Raw genomic sequence first — 17,807 nt, forward strand, 5'->3', positions numbered from 1 at the left:
ACTAAAGTGAACTAAAGTGGACGCTGGACAAAAATCCCTGCTATGTATCGACTAGTGTGACATATGCACATGTCCGGGGAGACCTCCTCTACAACAGAACACCGTCCGCTAAGCAACAGAGATGTAAAACAAAAATTGGCATGCCATACAGCGTGGATGAAAGCACAGATGTGTGCAATAAAGTTGTGTCGGATCTGCCTGTGCATCCCGTCTGCTGCTCGTGTGACTGTCCCTGGCTGCTGATGCATAGTTAATGAGCGTCATAAGCATGCGCCCTTACTGCGCTGGAAGTAGCCGATCTACACGTTATCTACCCGTCGCAATGCACAGCGCTTTGGGCTTGTACATCTGTGTTTTTCCCGCAGTTAGTTGAATTATATCGATTCACAACTTTAGGATCGAACCCACGTCCGATGCAGACGCTATTTTGACCGATCCAGACTTGACAGATTTGACACCACTAGTGATTAACATTCCTATGGCCGATGGTCGTTAGAGTCTATTGTTCCGTCGTTGACGCAACAATAGGAATCCTGCAGCTCAGTAGCTAGTGCTTTCGGGGGAGGGTTAGTGTTATTTTCGGTCAAATCAGGCGGAACACCTGGACACATCAAACGGCACAGTAAAGTGCCGCGGCACACAGGTTGGGAAACACTGCTTTATAGCACCTATAAACACTTGTAATGACATGCAAGGTTGATGGGTCAAAATGGATGAAAAAAGGGGTAAGAAATTGTCTGTTTTAAATTTTAAAATCACACTTTTGTGAAGAGAGGGGTGCACTTATCATCATACATCATCATACATCAGCCAATCAAATCATCACATTCCGTGCTACAAACACAAACAACTAGAAAAAGTGCCCTTCTGGGCACAGGTCTCCACCAAGAGGATAGGAGTGTGTGTGTGATGTTTGGCAAAATGTTTAGGAGCAATATAAACGTGTGTCTGTGTGTGTGTGTGTGTGTGTGTGTGTGTGTGTGTGTGTGTGTGTGTGTGTGTGTGTGTGTGTGTGTGTGTGTGTGTGTGTGTGTGTGTGTGTGTGTGTGTGTGTCGCGGCTTGGCCTGTTGTAGCGCCACCATGAGGCTGATTTGAAAACTGTCAAGTGGCATTTCTTCCAAAGCCTAGTGGGAATATGCATGCACAGTTTCACCACAATCGGACGCTGCGTTGAGGAGTTGTGGCGATTTGTACAAAACGGGTACAAAGCGGGCTACGCCTGAAAAGTTTAGAAGCCAATCGTAGCCAATGAGGGTGGATTATGAGAAATCAAACAAACCCGTCTTGATCACATGACTATGAAGAGCATGTGTACCGATGTGCGTGAAATTTGGATAAAATCTGGAGTATTAGAAAATGTGTTTTACATATGTCGGCCTCCTGGTGGCGCTATAAAGAGCAGATGTGAAAGATTCCAGGCAAAGGTTTTTCCTTGGCCTCTAGGGAGTTGGCATACAAAGTTATCCACATATCCGTGCAGTTAGAGGTAACACACTTTTCGTCCAGTTATAGCGCCACCATGAGGCTGAGTTGAAAATGTTCATGTGGCATTTCTTCCTCGGCCTAGTGGGAATGTGCGTGCACAATTTCACGGAAATCACACCATGTGTTCATGATTTGCAGCATTTTGTTTGAAACTGAGCACTCCTGCGAACTTTGGAAGCCAATCTTAGCCAATCAGGATGGAGTCTGAGAAATCTGAAAGACGGGTTTCGTTGAATAGCTCTAGAGAGACTGTGTACCAATTTGCGACATGTTTGGAAAAAATCTGTAGGTGTACTGTCCAAAAACTTGTTTTGCGCAAAGCAGCCTCCTGGTGGCGCTATAACAGGCCGTTCTGGACATTTTGGGGCAGAGGTTCATCGTTGTCATCCAGGGAGTATGTGTGCAAAATTTGGCATCGACCGGGTTAACGGTGCCGGAGATTAGCTGTTCACAGACGGAAGGACGGACGGACGGACGGACACACACGGACACACGGACGGAGTGAGTGCAAAACATACTCTCTCCCCATGCCTTCGGCCTGGTGGAGACAACAAAGCTGTGCATAGTAGGGGCTAGCAGTAGCACCCCTCAAAAAAAGAATCCAGGCACATTGTGTCTGGCGTATCAGATGTTTCGTGTATAGTGTAGGAAAGCGTTTCTTCCACCTCTATTATATCATCTCTGAGCACATCTAAACTCCCACCTGATGTCATGCGGGAGTGCCGAGTGCTCCAGACCGCACCTGATAACCGCCAGCTTGCATAACGTCTTCAGACTGGGACTCGGGTCTAAGACGTACAGGTCGTCGAATGCCGCGGCGTCGCAGTCGCCTCCAAAGAGGACAGCACGGTCTCCCGCCACGCAGCAGCCCATCCCGTATCTCCCGGCCGGCCGTCGTTTCCCCCTGGGCTCGACCCTCTTCCAGGAGAAGCTCTGCGGGCTGAACCTCCACAGGTCGTCGAAGACCACGTGCTCCCGGGTGCGACCGCCAAATATGTACAGCTCTCCATTGTGGGCGAAGGCGGCGTGGTCGGTGCGTCCTTCCGGACAAAGACGTGCGGGAGGCGTGCTCAGCCAGAGGTCGGTCTCCGTGTCGAACACCCGGACGTCGCCGTGGCAGCCTTCTTCCTTGCTATAGCTCTCTTCGTTCCGGCAGCCGCCGAACACAAACATCTTCGTCCCGATGACGGTGGCGGAGTGAAACTCCGAAACGGGCGGCGCACCGCCGCCTCCGGCATCGACCAAAGACCAGATCATCGCGACAGTGTCCAACTTGTACACGTCGGCGCGCGCGACGAAATCTCCGTACGCCGCGTTCCACTGGTTCCACGTTCCGTAGACATACATGACGTTCCCCACGGCGCAGGCCGAATGACCCTTCATCGCCCGCGGGACGGCCCCGGACACCGTAGGCTTGCGCCACCGGTGGGTTTCGACGTTAAACGCGTAAAGCTCGTCGGAGTAGCTCCACGTGTTCGTGTACCCGCCCCATACGTAAACGACTACGTCCCCCACGAGCACGGCCGTGTGGTAGCAGCGCCTGGACGGAACCTCGCCGCCGGGACACTCTCCTCTCTCGGCCGGGGGCAGTTTCCTCCAGCGCAAGGACACTGTGTTTAAGACGTGCACGTCCATCTGACCCAGGGTCAGAGCTCCTCCGGAGAGCACCTTCTCTCCACAGGAGAACTCCCATCCTCCGAAGGAGAACACCCTGTCGCCCGACGCCACGGCCGCGTGGAAGGACCTGTGCGGACCTCCTCCCACCAGATGCTCCACCCAGTGGGACATTTCATGCGCCGCTGCGGATCAAAGCGGATCCGTTGAGTGCTGCTCTGGAGAGCGTGATCGTAGTGATGTGTGTCCAGATTCCTCCCCCGACCGTTCAAATGATCCTTCTTCAAATTGGCGCGTGTAGCACATTTTCCCTCCTTTTGTTGACAATGGATCACTTTAAGGAATGATAGTGTTATTTAGCACACCTCCCCTTATATCGTATATTGTGATGTCACAATATCCTATGTAGAATTGCCGGCGGGCCGGTGGGTGGATCTCCGTGACTCTCATGTCACCATGACTCAGCCATAACCATAAGGAGTTCCCAGTGCAGCTACGACCAAATATGGAGTGTGTTGGTTGGCACAGACAAATCACTCCATATATGGGCACAGAATGGATATATATATTTTATTTGTTTGAACGATGGAAACATTGACAGCCAAGAAAAATCCATCAGAAGGACATCTGGAGTGCGGCCGTGCACTCACTCTCGGAAAGTTGACTCATTATTAAGAAATACGAGCCGATTTAGCCATGGTTCGCATGGCGCCCGTCTGTCATGGCGGAACTTCAACGTCTACATCAATGTTCAGATTTCAAATCTAAAGTGCTTGCCCCATGGGTTCATGGGGGTTACAATTCTCCTCGGGTGGGAGCTATCACCCGTATCTTCTGCATTATTCAATAAAAATCATGGCGTCACCTTTGTGGAGGCCTCATTCATCAGTGACCTTCAGCTGTGTAACATTTTAAACTGAAAGGTTAATTTGAGGAATTGCAAAAAATTATGAAAGGTCAAGGAAGCCGTTTACCCCCAAAAAGGCATAGACCTAATTACCTCAATTGTGGCATTTTGTCTCTTCTCTATAAGCATTATAATGGATTTTTACCTCCAAAACTGGCCTTAAGACCCGCCTGCTTTGAAACTTTCCAACTTTAACCAGGTCCAGAGCATATAGGATAGTGTTGCCATCTGACCAGAAGGTGGTGCTGTAGCAGACTCCCCAGGATTTAGGAGGTGACCTAATCATGACACCTCCCTTTCTGTCAGTAAACCAAAGATGGAGTAGTAAACCTCTGCTACAACCATTAGCTTGCCTTATCACCATATCTGGCACTGATGTCTTTTAGACTTGTGTAGCATGCTGCTTTAAGATGAGCATGTCTATTCTAAAATAGGCATGAGTGTGTGCAAATGTCCCCAGAGCCCTAGCTGGCATTGGCGGTCTGTAACAAGACCCCTGGGAGGGGGCTTAGACCAGACCAGTGATGATGTGTCAGCATGGGACAATGACTGATCTGGTTCATATTATTGTGACTTTACTAAGGCTTGATATTTAAAAATCACCACCTGTGTGAAGTGATCGGGGCGCTCTTATCAATCATATGAAACGTAAGATGACAACTGAATTTATGTGATATATAGGCCTATATAAGCCCCGAGCTGAATTAAAACAGTTGCACTTTGTTTAGAAAAGTCGATTTGCTCGTCCACATATGACGGAAATTATCCTTTCATTGTCAATGGCAAATGTGACACATGTTGGGACGAAAAGCTGTATATATAGGAGGGGCTAGCACCCCTCAAAAACAAAAGTAAACGAAAAACTGTGTGATGAAAGGTGATTATTCAAATAAGGCCATTGATTCCATGTGAAATATTATGATAAATGTAGACACATGAGCCAGTTAATCTGTGCTGTGGTTTTAAATGGAAACACAAGACGAATTTCTGAACTGTTGTATATGGTTGGAAAGATAAGTGAGCTGAGTTGATATTGTGATTAGATATCGTCTGATTTAGGATTTTTCCATCGTCTTTAGATATTGTGAAATGTTATCCTTGTTTTAAAGGCTGTATTATAGTTTTATTTTATTTTTTGGAATTTAGCTGACTATAGAGGGTATGCACATGCTTAAAGTGAATGGCACATCGAGTGGCAAATCGAGTGGCAAAGCAACATGCAAAGTGAGTTTAAAATTGTTTAACGTTGTTTAATGCAATCAGATGTATTGGATGTATGGGCTGTCAAGGCCAGAAAATAGTTTTTTGCCACTCAGTAGGCATTCCTGCATAACTTCCGGTTTTGATGATGATGTCACACGCATACCCTCTATTCTAAGTTTTCTGTTTGTCTTATTTGACTTTACCCAGGCACTCTTTGAGGTATATAGGCCTATTTGACAAACAAACTATGATATTTGATTGTGTCCCCAACCTAATGAAGAACACGTGCACCGTGCACGTTGTGCAGGGAAGTGGAACTTCATAAAACACATAATCCTCGGAGAAGCACACAAAACCCTGTTTCATTTGACTTTAACTAACTTAAACCCTATATATAATCTGTTGGCCCGGTGTCCCCCAGGGTTCTATACTTGTCTTGGGGCTCCCTCCTTTTCTCCCTCATCTACAAGATCAAAAAGCTTAAAGATCAGCTTACTGCATGTTCACCTATATTTTTGCTAAATGTTCACCTATTATTATGACACGCTTAGAATATGGACACTATAGGGTGTGTGTTATTAACACAATGTGTCCTTGACACACTCACTCAGCAAAAATACTGTACATTACCGACTCAATAATAATTCATCATAATGCATCTCTGATGAGCTAAGCTGCACAGCTGTTTGCTATGGGCAGTCTATTTCTCTATCTATTCCCTAAAGAGCATTGGCACCAGGAAAGAAGGCTGAACAAGCTTCTCTTGCGCTGCCCACCCACCCACCTCTCTCTCTCTCTCTCTCTCTCTCTCTCTCCCTCTCTCTCCCTCTCTCTCATACCCTGATGCAGGAGCAGGCGTATTCACACCGGCAGATTCACGCAGTTCCTGTGCAGCTCTCTCCCTTCTGCCATCTCTCCATCTCTCTCAGTCCTTCCCCAGTCTCTCTCTCTCTCCCCCCTCCCTCTCTCTCTCGCACACTATAATCTCTCCACTGGTGGATTTGTCAGCCCACTGCTGTGTGGAACCCCCCCGGTAAGACAAAAATGTTTTTTCCCTCCTTTTGTGTGTGTGTGCGTGTGCGTGTGCGTGTGCGTGCGCGCGTGTGTGTGTGTGTGTGTGTGTGTGCGTGTGCGTGTGTGTGTGTGTGTGTGTGTGTGTGTGTGTGTGTGTATGTATGTATGTACAGTATGTATGTATGTATGTATGTATGTATGTATGTATGTATGTATGTATGTATGTATGTATGTATGTATGTATGTATGTATGTATGTATGTATGTATGTGTGTCTCTTCGCCTGCCTTCCTGCTGCATCGTCTCCTTCCTCTGGCATCCTGCAGACAAAGGGATCGGGGTGTGGCTGTGCTGCTCCTGGCAACGGAGGCATGGATGATGATTATGATGATGATAATGGGATGGAGGGAGGGAGGATGACAATGAAGATACCGATGTCTAGAAGGACAATGGGGTTAATGTCTGGATCATCCGAGACATGCTATAGACAATGACATGTCTACAACAGCAGAGATGGGATGGTCACAGTATCACTATATGAGCTCTGAAAATGGCTTCCGGCGCCAGCGTTGGAACTTCATTAAGGATTCTGGGCACGTGCCCAACACATCTTATAGATGCCCGGTGAACATCAAACCGTTTCAATTGAACCCTATTCACGTTTTATTTTTTGTGAACATGATACATTTTCCGCTAGCTTGCTGTGAAAATGACTTGCTGTAGACTAGCGGGTCCATGGGATGTTCTAATTGCAACACCATGAAGTCTCTGACAGAAGCACTGGCTATGAGAAACGGACAGCCTCGTGAGCTAGTCTGTACAGTGGCGTGCACAGACATTTAGAGGGGCAGGTGCTCAAGTTAAAAAAGGGCACCTTGTGCAGCGCGTGGAACCGGCCGGTTGCCTTAATCTATTTTGGGCGGGAACCCCTTTTGGTGTTAGCATTATGTTATGCTTTAGCTATTGAAAAATAGCAGATCTACAAGCTCATAGCGCGCCACCGAGTGGCGCGCTACGAGCTTGTAGGTCTGCTATTTATTTATTTTTCAAAAGGGCACATTGCCAAAAGGGCAGGGGGTGCTCTAGCACCCCCTAGTGTCTATCTGTGCACGCCACTGAGTCTGTATGAGGTGCAGCAGACCTGAGGCTCGGGTTGGTATACTTAAAACTGCAGTGACTGCAGCCTGCCTGCATGGGGAGCTGTGGCTGCAGGGAGGGGATGGATGGTTGCAAAGAGAGAGAGAGAGACGGAGACACAGACAGACAAGAGAGAGACCGTCCGAAAGAGACTGCAGAGAGAAGGAACAAAGACAAGGAGAGATAAAGAGAGAGCCCTGCATGCAGCTATATAGCCAACGGTCTGGCAAAGGAATATGAGAGTACATACATACATGTGTACACGTTATAACGTGTGTGTGTGTGTGTGTGTGTGTGTGGAGGGGGGGGGGGGGGGGGGGGGGGGGGAGTGGGGGAGTGGGAGGGGTTGGTTGTTTCTGCTGAATTCATTCTCACTGCCACTCCTTTCATCAGTGGGTTATATTATATATATATATATATACATATACATACATATATATATATATATTATGAAAGGTTCTTACACCCTCAGAGTCAAATTCACTCTGGGATTTAACACTTGTACAGTACAGCGTATACTGTGTGGAACATGACAGCTGTGAGGGGGCGTCGACTCATTTGGGCTCCTTGCGTTTATGACTCTACTACTTCTTCTCTCTCTCTCTTATCCCTCAGCCAACATGTCCGACAAACCTGACCTGACTGAGATCGCCCGCTTTGATAAGGCAAAGCTGAAGAAAACCGAGACGAAGGAGAAGAACCCTCTGCCCACCAAAGAGAGTGAGTGGATTTTGAATAATATTTTTTTTTACTGCAGCAGAGCAAGGCCAAGCCTTTCTATGTTTTCTATATTGTGTCTTCCCTTCCTAAATGTTTTTTTTGTGGCTTTCGCCTTTATTTTATATTTTTTATGGAGCGACAGACAGTAGGCTGACAGGAAATGGGGAGAGAGATGGGGGGAAGACATGCAGTAAAGGCCGTCGGGATCGGAAGTCGAACCCGCGGCACACTGCCAGACTGGATTACCAGCCAAGGTGCCTGGACCGCTGAGCCACGGCCCAGGCCTATTGTGTCTTCCCTGCAACAGTTTTTTTCCCATCATCAGCCGTCAGGTGTCACATGCGGGGCTGCCAATTCATCCTCCTCTTCCTGTCAGCTTGTTCAAACCAACCTCTGCACCGCTGCATCATCAGCAGAGCTGCATGGAAACCGCATTTCCACATCCACTCCAAAAAACACTGCGTATGAGTAGTTACTATACATTTATGACATACAAACTATACATTTATGTATGCTACTTTGTTATGTTCACAATACAGTCTACTGCAAACAGTACACTGTTTACTGGAGATTTTACAGCCATTATTTAAGCAGTAGACCCGTAGAGAGTGTTAATACAATTTTAACTGTATAGGATCTGCTATACTCTCCGGGTCTCCCTACTCTTCCACTGAGAAATATTTCTTGACTTTTGTGCACTGACACCCATTTTTGTCAGTGCCTTGCCCCTAAACTTGTTTGCCTTTTTTACTATTTTAAAAAATATTGTAAAATTGTTCAAGTAGCCGATCTACATCGACACATTGTGAGCTTTTAGATTGGCTATTTTAACTATTCAAAAATCACACCTGTGTGAAGTAGAACTTGACCTCTAGACTCACTAACATCATACGTCATCATACATCATCTCATTCTGGCCAATCACAATTTGCATACTCACTTGTCTTCAATGTTTGTGTTTACACACTTTTGTCTTCAATGTTTGTGTTTACACAGACCCTCAAAGCTGAACATAAGAGGGGCTATAGCGCCCCTCAAAAATGTTTTTGAAAATATTAAAAAAATATATATTAAAAAAAAGGCAAATAAGTTTACGGATTTTATTTTATTTTTTCTTTTACATTTGTTTTATTCTCAAGTTTTCTGTTTTATTCTCTTTTTTCTTTTATTGCTGTTATGTTTATGTATTTTAAATACAGGGCTAACGAAAGAGCCTCTAGGTTTTCTCTTATCTTAAGCAAGCACACACACACACACACACACACACACACACACACGCACACGCACACGCACACACACACACACACAAACACACACTCACACACACACACACACACACACACACACACCTGCTGACCATACTGTTCCCTCTGGTCTCTTTTGCAGCCATCGAACAGGAGAGGAAAGGTGATGCCACGCCTTGACTTCAAGAGCACAAGGAGAGAAGAAGAGCAGGCCATGATGCCGCGACCAAAAAGCACTTTGTTTTCATTCTCACAGTATTCAAATCCCTCATTTTGTCTTCTGATAAGGGTGCTATAGGGCTCCCTGGGGTGCTGTAAGGTTATACACTACACTACAGCATCCTCATGGTGGCTCTTTGTCATTGGGGTGGTAAACACATTTAGCCTGGCTGCCTGTCTGCTATACTGCTATAGCCTTTTTGAGGCTTTTATATTGCCAAACTGCAGTCGTGAAACGATCTGGTGTACAATTACAGGCAGGCATCCAAACTATCGGAGAAGCTGGGGATGGCCTACGAAGAAGCAAAGGGGGCAATCAGATATTAATCACGCGGGACGCTTTCATAACCAACTTTTTACTTTTCTTTATGAAATAAATGAAAAGATAATGGAACCAATCAACATTGTGTGTTTTCTCGTCTATGTTTGGTTGTCCCGCTCCATGTCTCAAAGTATCTAAATCACTGGTGCTCTCAGTGGTTTCTTGTCAACGGTATATCTCTATAGGTTCTGCTGTGATCAGCACTGAGCAAGAGCTATAACGGAGGCTAGCTACAAAGCTGTACTCTAGTCCATAGGCGGATCTAGAAATGATGGGTCCCTGGGCACCACCCCGGAGCTTTTTTTTCTTCTTCCCGACGTGGCGCATATACTGTCTGCACACGTGTACGCATAACAATTATGAGATATAGGCCTGCGATATTCAGAATTTACAGCAAGGGATTGCTTAAAAATAATAAACAAACAAAAACTAAGCCAAATAAATGCAAACTGAGCGTTTAAACACTTACCGTATCATGATGGTTTAGGACTTTTGGGGTTATTTTATTGACACAAATGAATAAGCCCATTGTTATAATAACAGTGACAAGGACCGTGCGTGTCACTGTTATTCACTATTATAACCCTTGAGCTTGAGCCTCTTCACGGTCAAGCGGACGCTCAAGCTCAGGGGCTCCCCTAGCTCAGGGGCCCCTGGGCCCAACAGGCCCGTTGGATAATCCTCCCCTGGACTCTAGTCTAGGCATACAACCAACCTGCACGTTCACAAACCAGAGCTCAAGGCTCATACTCACTCGCTAAGGCCCAAACCACAGCAATGATTTTCCATGAAACTCCAAAAGGGGTTCTCGTCCTGAATGGGTATATAAACTGTATACAATTTTGAGGTATTTGTACTTGAGTATTTCCAATACTTTTACTTCTACTCCTCGGAAGCAAATATTGTATAGGCTATACTTTTACTCCACTGCATTATTTGAAAGTTAGGCGGCCTATAGATTTTCATTATAGAGCACCGAAGTCCTGATGTCACTGTCAGTAGAGGGCATAAATCCACAGGTTTGTCTACTTTTTATTTGCATTGTAATCTCCATATAGGGTGATTTTAGATCGCCTCATATAAGAACTGTGTTTGAAAAATAAACCGATCACCCCGGCCTTTTCACTCATATGGATATGAAGCATCGACTGAAGGTAGAAATGTACAAATATACCCAAAGAGTAACCAAAAAAGTGTTAGAAACGAGCCAAACAACCCAGAGACTACATTTCCGGGTAGGTGGGTGGCTGCATCTGCCCGTCGCACAACAGAAACTGAATGTTAATTCAGTTAATTACGTTTATTTTTATTTTTATTTTTTTGATATTTAATGTTTCGTGGTTAGTACGAGTCGAGTCACCACCAGCTGAGCTTACGTCAACGAGGAATCTCAGGAACGCAATGTGTTTACAGCTGGGCGTGACTTATATTAGCAGCGACATTGCCTTCATATGTAGTTTCAAGGCTTTTGCGGCCACATTAATTCCATTTTCTCCAGAAACTGGCTGTATCAAATATGAATGGACATCATTAACGACGTCAGTTGAACACAGTTCTTATATGAAGCGACCTAAAATCGCCCTATGGAGATTTCACTGCAAATAAAAAAATACATGAACCTGTGTATCTACTGAAAGTGACGTCAGACTTCGGTGCTCTATTATTACAACTTACAAGACATACAGACAAACATTTCAGCCATTTCAGCCAATTTCAGCAGATCTACAAGGAGCTTGTAGATCTGCTATTTTCAAAAGATTGTTATACATTTGAAAACTTGTAATGAGACATTCTGCACAATGAGTATACTTTTCTTTTGGTACTTTAAGTACTACAGTTTGATGCCAATACTTTTCATTTTACGCTCTCAAAAGTTAAATTATTGTTTAATGTCTCCATTTCTTAATGTACAAGAAGTCTACACAATTAGAGAATGTAGAATATGTTATTTTGATCAACGTCTGCCTCAGTGCCGTCGCTATACCTATACGCGCAATACGCATTGCGAGTAGGGCAACACGCCGAGGGTGGGCAACAAAATGTGCCAAAAAGTGCAAAGCCGACCCTCATAATAACAATTGTCTCCGCTGCTCCGCCGCGTAATAACGAGCGGCCTTGTGTGCATCCCCACAAACAGCAAAAGTAGCCAATCTGCATGAGGAAACACAGCACTCTCGTATAGGGAGCACAAATATATCCGAGTAGGGCAACGAAATGGTCAGCTATACGTCTCTGGTTTCCCTGTTCTCTCCCCAGCCAAAAACGTTGAGTACCCCTGTCCTATGGTACCAACATACAGAACAAAAAAAGAATGTCATTATTTTGTTTTGGGTCTGAGAGGCTAAATAAAATCAGTGGTTCCCAAAGTGGGGTCCGGGGACCCCTAGGGGTACTTGAGGGAGTTCCAGGTTCAATTAGAGATAGTAAGGAACCAAATGGACCCTTATGGGTCTGTAACTCAGAGAGTGTACAAATGGAACCAAATGGACCCGTTAGGGTCCTTTGGTTCCTAACTATGGACCCATTAGGTTTGGTTTCATTTGTACACTCTCAGAGTTAAATTCACAGTGGTTTTACAATATAAATGGGGGTCCCAGAGATAGAAATGCCATTAAATCGGGGATCCGTAGCATAATGCATGTGAAACTGGGGGTCCATGAAATTAATATGTTTCGGAATCACTGCTAGAGCCGTAAAGATCCTCCCTTATTGAGGTCACTGGCATGTGTTTGCAAATGGGGCGGTCCGTGGCCTAATAAATGTTGATTTGGGGGTCCTTGACACGAAAAGGTTTGGGAACCACTGGCCACTGGGCTAAATGTCACCAAATGGTGGTCCTTGGCTCAAAAGCCCAATAAATAATGGGCCTTGATACAAAAAGGGTTGAAAACAACATTTGTTCTCAAAGTGCATGCAGAAAAAGTATAGTTAATATAGTGTCACAATCATTTTATGTTGGATATTCAATAATAGCAGATATACAAGCTCACAGCAAGTCACTTTGTGCCATGCTGCAAGCTTAATTGTCTCCACCAGGCCGAAGGCATGGGGAGAGAGTATGTTTTGCATTCTGTCCGTCCGTCCGTGTGTCCGTCCGTCCGTCCGTCCGTCCGTCCGTCCGTCCGTCCGTCCGTCTGTGAACACCTAATCTCTGGCACCGTTGGCTTGATCGCAGCCATACTCCGCACACACACTCCCTGAATGCCAGAGCTGAACCTCTGCCCCAAAGTTTTCACATTGGCCTGTTATAGCGCCACCAGGAGGCCGCTTTGTGCAAAACAAATGTTTTGACAGTACACCTACAGATTTTGTCCAAACATCACGCAAATTGGTAAAGTCTCTCTATCTAGAGCCATTCAACAAAACATGTCTTTCAGATTTTTCAGACTCCATCCTGCTAAGATTGGCTTCCAAAGTTCGCAGGAGTGCTCTGTTTCAAACAAAATGCTGCAAATCATGAACACATCTTGTGATTTCCGTGAAATTTTGCACGCACAATACCACTAGGCAGAGGAAGAAATGCCACTTAAATATTTTCAACTCAGCCTCATGGTGGCCCTATAACTGGCCGATTTGTGTTTTTACCTATAACTGCACCGATCTGTGTAAAACCTTGTATGCACACTCCCTAGAGGCCAAGGAAAAACCTTTGCCTGGAATTTTTCACATCTGCTCTTTATAGCGCCACCAGGAGGCCGACATATGTATTATTTTATCCAAATTTCACGCAAATCGGTACACATGCTCTCCATGGTCATGTGATCATGTGATTGATTTCTCATAGCCCGTTGTGTACCCGTTTTGTACAAATCGCCACAACTCCTCAACGCAGCGTCCGATTACGGTGATGCCACTAGGCTAAGGAAGAAATGCCACTTGACAGTTTTCAAATCAGCCTCATGGTGGCGCTACAACAGGCCAAGTCGCATCACACACACACACACACACACACACACACACACACACACACACACACACACACACACACACACACACACACACACACACACACACACACACACACACACACACACACACAAAGCCCCCAAACAAACATGTTTATATTACTCCTAAACATTTTACCAAACATCACACACTCTCCTATCCTCCTGGTGGAGACCTGTGCCCAGAAGGGCACTTTTTCCTAGTCTATATCTATTTTCAGATATACAAGCTCACAGCAATTCACTTTGTGCCATGCTGCAAGCTTAATCTATATATCTATTTTCAGATATACAAGCTCACAGCAAGTCACTTTGTGCCATGCTGCAAGCTTAATCTATATATCTATTTTCAGATATACAAGCTCACAGCAAGTCACTTTGTGCCATGCAAGCTTAATCTATATATCTATTTTCAGATATACAAGCTCACATAGCAAGTCACTTTGTGCCATGCTGCAAGCTTAATCTATATATCTATTTTCAGATATACAAGCTCACACAGCAAGTCACTTTGTGCCATGCTGCAAGCATAATCTATATCTATTTTCAGATATACAAGCTCACAGCAAGTCACTTTGTGCCATGCTGCAAGCATAATATATATCTATTTTCAGATATACAAGCTCACAGCAAGTCACTTTGTGCCATGCTGCAAGCATAATATATATCTATTTTCAGATATACAAGCTCACAGCAAGTCACTTTGTGCCATGCTGCAAGCATAATCTATATCTATTTTCAGATATACAAGCTCACAGCAAGTCACTTTGTGCCATGCTGCAAGATTAATCTATATATCTATTTTCTTTTGCATCGCAAAAAATGACACATTTTCCTTCTCTTCTGGGAGGTCCCTGCATGGCGGCACAGAACATTTTCAGATGTATACTGCAGTTAGTTGGCAGTAACTGCAGTTACTTATAGTTAGTTATATAGGCAGTTTTATATTTGTTATGCTAAACATACATTAACATAACAAATAATGTAGGTTAAAGCAGAACATAACGCAGGAAGAGTAAGGGCCGATTCATACTCCTATTTTAGAGCCGAATAAAAGTCGGTTCGGCTCTGTAGGGGGGGGGGGGGGGGGGGGGGGGGGGGGGGGCTTTGGGCTTCCAAAGTTCGCAGGAGTGCTCCGTTTCAAACAAAATGCTGCAAATCATGAACACATCGTGTGATTTCCGTGAAATTGCGCACGCACATTCCCACTAGGCCGAGGAAGAAATGCCACGTGAACATTTTCAACTCAGCCTCATGGTGGCGCTATAACTGGCCGAAAAGTGTTTTTACCTCCAACTGCACGGATTTGTGGATAACTTTGTATGCCAACTCCCTAGAGGCCAGGGAAAAACCTTTGCCTGGAATTTTTCACATCTGCTCTTTATAGCGCCACCAAGAGGCCGACATATGTAAAACACATTTTCTAATATTACTCCTTCAGATGTTATCCAAATTTCACGCAAATCGGTACACATGCTCTCCATAGTCATGTGATCAAGACGGGTTTGTTTGATTTCTCATAATCCACCTTCATTGCCTACGATTGGCTTCTAAACTTTTCAGGAGTAGCCCACTTTGTACCCGTTTTGTACAAATCGCCACAACTACTCAACGCAGCGTCCGATTGCGGTGAAACTGTGCATGCATATTCCCACTAGGCTGAGGAAGAAATGCCACTTGACAGTTTTCAAATCAGCCTGGTGGCGCTACAACAGGCCAAGCCGTGTCTCTAACGCACACACACACACACACACACACACACACACACACACACACACACACACACACACACACACACACACACACACACACACACACACACACACACACACACACAATTATATTACTCCTAAACATTTTGCCAAACATCACACACACTCCTATCCTCCTGGTGGAGACCTGTGCCCAGAAGGGCACTTTTTCTAGTTTGTCAGTGTTCCTTGTTCCTTGCGACTGTGGCTCAAGAGGTATAGAGCAGGTCGTCCAATGATCCATGGGTCGGCGGTTCGAATCCCGGCTCCTCCTGTCTACATGTCGAAGTGTCCTTGGGCAAGACACTGAACCCCAAATTGCTCCCGATGTGCTGGTCCGCCGCAATTGGTGTGTGAATGGGTGAATGTAATGCACAATCTATGTAAAGCGCCTTGGATAAAGGCGCTATATAAATGCACCATTTACCTTGTATTTCGTTTTTTTTACCTTGCTAGCTTGGTTACATTTGGTAATGTGACATAAGGCTGAAAAAAGGCTGAGATACACTTTTGTTCACAGCACACACCTGACAAAAGACCATTGATATGAAATATTGCTGATAATAGTTAACACAGTTTAAAGGCCCATGACGTAAATCACCGTCAAGTTCAAGTGCACGGTCATGTGCCCGAGACGGAGATTGATTAATCTCCGTCAAATTAGTGATATGAAAACACATCGCTCCACAGCCTAGATGCGCTTGTTGTGCAATCCTCGGTGTTGCACAACAGTGACACGTCATCGAAAATGTTCCCTGCCTGTTTAGCCGACGACAACGAAAATCTTAAAACGTTAATAACTCGCGATCTAAATCATCCCGCCTAATTATAAAAAAAGATCCTGTGTTAGACGGCCCCCCGCGGTCCAGTCGTTATTCCCGATAGATTTATTCTTATATACCTCCCGTTGTTGTTGATCGACTCTATAGTGGCGTGGCTAATGTTAGCTGCTACACACACATTCACAACAACATCCGGTCCGTCGGTAAAAGTGGTCCGGGCGCTATAAACGATGGGCACATTTCATTAATGGATTAAATAGGCCCGGGCTCTTAAGGTGTCAAATAGAATCGTTTAAATCCGAAGGTAAATTATGTAGTTGGCCCTTGCGTGTTTTAATATTTTGAAAAAAGTTTGGACACCCCTGCAATAATGTATTCATATGTTAAGGGCCTATTCATATTCCATCATAGGGGGTACAAATCTGTGAAAACGTGGGTATATTATTTTTTAAATATTCCTTAAAGGCACTTCTCCTTTGGCCCACCCATTCCTGGGACATCACATGTTAATGGTCCAGTGAAAAACTAAATAATAATACTAATACTAATAATACTACTACTACTACTACTACTACTATACTACTAATAGTTATTATTATAATAATTATAATAAATGTAATAATAATAATAATAATAATAATAATAATAATAATAATAATAATATACACTTTTTGATTATAGCCAACTTCGACACTTGCTAATATAGGCCTACTGATACTTTCAGTGGCCCAGCCAGCCTGACAGTTCTATACGTCCGTCCGTCCCTCCCTCCCTCCCACCCTTCCTGGCGACGCTGATCCTGCCACCCGGGCTCGGACCTGTCAACCTCGTCACCTCCACAGACTTTATTGCTCGATTTGTCTCACCCTACACTGCTGTAAATCACCCATCAATACACCGTGTAGCGCTTTAATGTGGCTGAAATGCCCGTTAGGACATTTTAATTATAGCGGAATTGACTTGGTGTTGTTTTTTAAGCTATAGGCTATTGTTGCTCTGAATGTCTCTTGACCAATACTACTGACCTCGGGAAATAGACGAATATTTGAAACGAATACACATCGGTCATCGTGTGTACTTATAGGCCTACTCGTATGGTATGCCTAATAACATACGGAAATATACCAAGGAATCATAATAAAGTGCTGTATAATTATATGCCTAATATCGTCTATCTTTGTATGCGCCATCAGTGATAACAAGATAGAATTGGTTATAGCCTACGCCCCCGCCCCCCCCTATAGTCTCGAGGTGAGCTTGCATGATCATGATGGTGACATTATTAATCACAACGATCGATCACATGCGGATCATCATCATCATCATCATATCCATAATAATCGGCAGTTTCGACGATAGATTAGCAATAAGGTCCATTTGGCTCATTGACGAGTGACAATAGGCTAAGTGGTTTTAAGGGATTTTGAGTGGATTAGCTACAGGGTGATTTGATGATCCTATAGCA

General features: G+C 44.7%; 1 protein-coding gene across 1 annotated transcript; it reads right to left on the minus strand.

Moving 5' to 3' along the window:
• Positions 1 to 2,161: 2,161 nt before the first annotated feature.
• LOC306920766 (kelch domain-containing protein 3-like) lies at positions 2,162 to 3,274 on the minus strand (the record flags this gene model as incomplete). The annotated part of the gene is made up of 1 exon (XM_079497639.1): positions 2,162 to 3,274. One exon carries the CDS (start codon positions 3,272 to 3,274, stop codon positions 2,162 to 2,164), a length of 1,113 nt encoding a protein of 370 aa, XP_079353765.1.
• Positions 3,275 to 17,807: the final 14,533 nt, after the last annotated feature.

This window comes from Electrona antarctica (assembly GCF_951216825.1).
Source record: "Electrona antarctica genome assembly, chromosome: 1".
Lineage (NCBI taxonomy): Eukaryota > Metazoa > Chordata > Actinopteri > Myctophiformes > Myctophidae > Electrona > Electrona antarctica.